The 1677-nt window shown below is 68.5% G+C and overlaps 1 protein-coding gene across 1 annotated transcript in view; it reads left to right on the top strand.

Annotated features, from left to right (window-relative positions):
* The first annotated feature begins 1556 nt into the window (after window positions 1-1556).
* Window positions 1557-1677, top strand: part of FUNDC2 (FUN14 domain containing 2) — a 7943-nt gene continuing 7822 nt past the window's right edge. Inside the window, exon 1 of the mRNA XM_026066268.1 lies at window positions 1557-1594. Coding sequence (XP_025922053.1) covers window positions 1557-1594 — 38 coding nt within the window. The remainder of the gene's footprint in view (window positions 1595-1677) is intronic.

The following is a 1677-nucleotide window of genomic DNA, read 5'->3' as shown; positions in this document are numbered from 1 at the left end:
TCGCCCGCGGCCCCCCCTCGCCCGCCGGCCTCCCCCTCTTCTCTCCCCAGGGGAAGCCGCTGCGCTCGCCGCCAGCCCACCCGGACGCCCGGCACGGACCAGGCGCCCTTGGCCGCTCAGTAGTCGGTGTAGGATCTGTCCGACACTCTCCAACAGCTACATCTGATTACTGGGTCACCAAAGGGCGCCCGCGCTGCGCCCGCGGGAGGACGCCGGGGACGGGGGAGCGCGGGGGGCCCCGAGGCCGAGCRACGGCCCGCGGCTCTGGCTGCTCCGCGGAGCGAACGGGCGAGCTTTCCCGGTGCTTGAGAGTGAATAAACCCTCGCAGAGCGCAGTCTCCTCCTCCGGGTGGTTATTAGAGCAAACGTCTCTTTGCGGCGCCCCTTCCCCGACTTCCCCCCCGCGGGGTTCCCGGGATGCGCCCGGAACCGGGCACCCRGCTCCCTCCGAGCCTCGCTGCCTGGGATCACGGGGTGCCGCCGGCCGGGAGCAGGGGCCTCCTCCGGCTCCAGCCCCTCTGGGCAGCGTGGGAAACCCACGGGAAGCCACCAGGGCACACGACACCAGGGCACTTGCGAGTGGGACGCCTCAGACGGCAACGCGGCGCTCCCAGGCCGGCTCCGCAATCGCCTCCTCTAATCCCCAACAGGAGGTCTGAGCCCGGCTCCTGCTCCGGTTACCGTCTCTTCAGTGGCATTTATTTTATTTTATTTTATTTTTTTTGCCTCTTGCGGCTCAGCTTTTCCTGCCGCTCGGCTGCTCCCCGCACAGCCAAGTCCCCGGGCAGGGAGGATGTGGCTTTTCCCTGTTCTGCAAGAGCTCGAGTGAGCAACGGCTCAGAAATTTAAGTTGCGAGGGATGGCTGGTTCAAGGGAGACAAAACCACGCGTTCCTGCTGGGCGGGCATGCGGGGGGGCCGAATCGGCCGGGGGCAGGCAGTGGCGTGGGGGCAGCCCGGGTGTATCGCGTGGGACGCAGCACGGTGAGCTCCACGCCGGTGTCTCCGGCTCTGCCACGTGTCCCCTCCGACAGTGCACAGCCGAGCGAGGGATGCCCGTTTCAGAGGGAGCAAACCACAGTGGATGTTAGGAAGCTTTTAAGAGGCCCTTAAAGCCCCACTTCTCCCCTYGTCCTCGGTGCCACGGGCCCATCGATGCTGCGCTATGGCCCGTGCACGGCTGGTCTGTGCCCACGTGTGGCCTGTGCATGGCTGGTCCATGCTCACACACGTGACCCATGCACAACTGCTCCGTGCCCATGCATGGCCTGTGCACGGCTGGTCTGTGCCCACGTGTGACCTGTGCATGGCCGGTCCATGCCCACGCGTGACCCGTGCGTGTCTGGTCCATGCCCACGCGTGACCCGTGCATGGCCAGTCCGTGCCCAAGCGTGATCCCAGCATGTCCAGCCTGTGCCCACATGTGTGGCTTGTGCACAGCTGGTCCATGCCCACGCATGACCCGTGCATGCCCGGTCCGTGCCCACGCGTGACGCGTGCACGGCCCCCGCGACCACGTGACGCCCCCCCCTCCCCCGCGAGGGCTTCCTCTCATCAATGAGCGGGGCCCGCGTGACGCGCCTGGGCGTGGCCACGTGGGGCGGGGGCGCCTGCGCGCGGGGGGTCACGTGCCCGCGGCGGCGGAGGCGGCGGAGCGGAGCGGAGCGGAGCGGGCGCC

Source organism: Apteryx rowi, unplaced genomic scaffold (genome assembly GCF_003343035.1).
Source record: "Apteryx rowi isolate R43461 unplaced genomic scaffold, aptRow1 scaffold_24, whole genome shotgun sequence".
NCBI lineage: Eukaryota > Metazoa > Chordata > Aves > Apterygiformes > Apterygidae > Apteryx > Apteryx rowi.
This window is presented reverse-complemented; position numbering and strand designations above follow the sequence as displayed.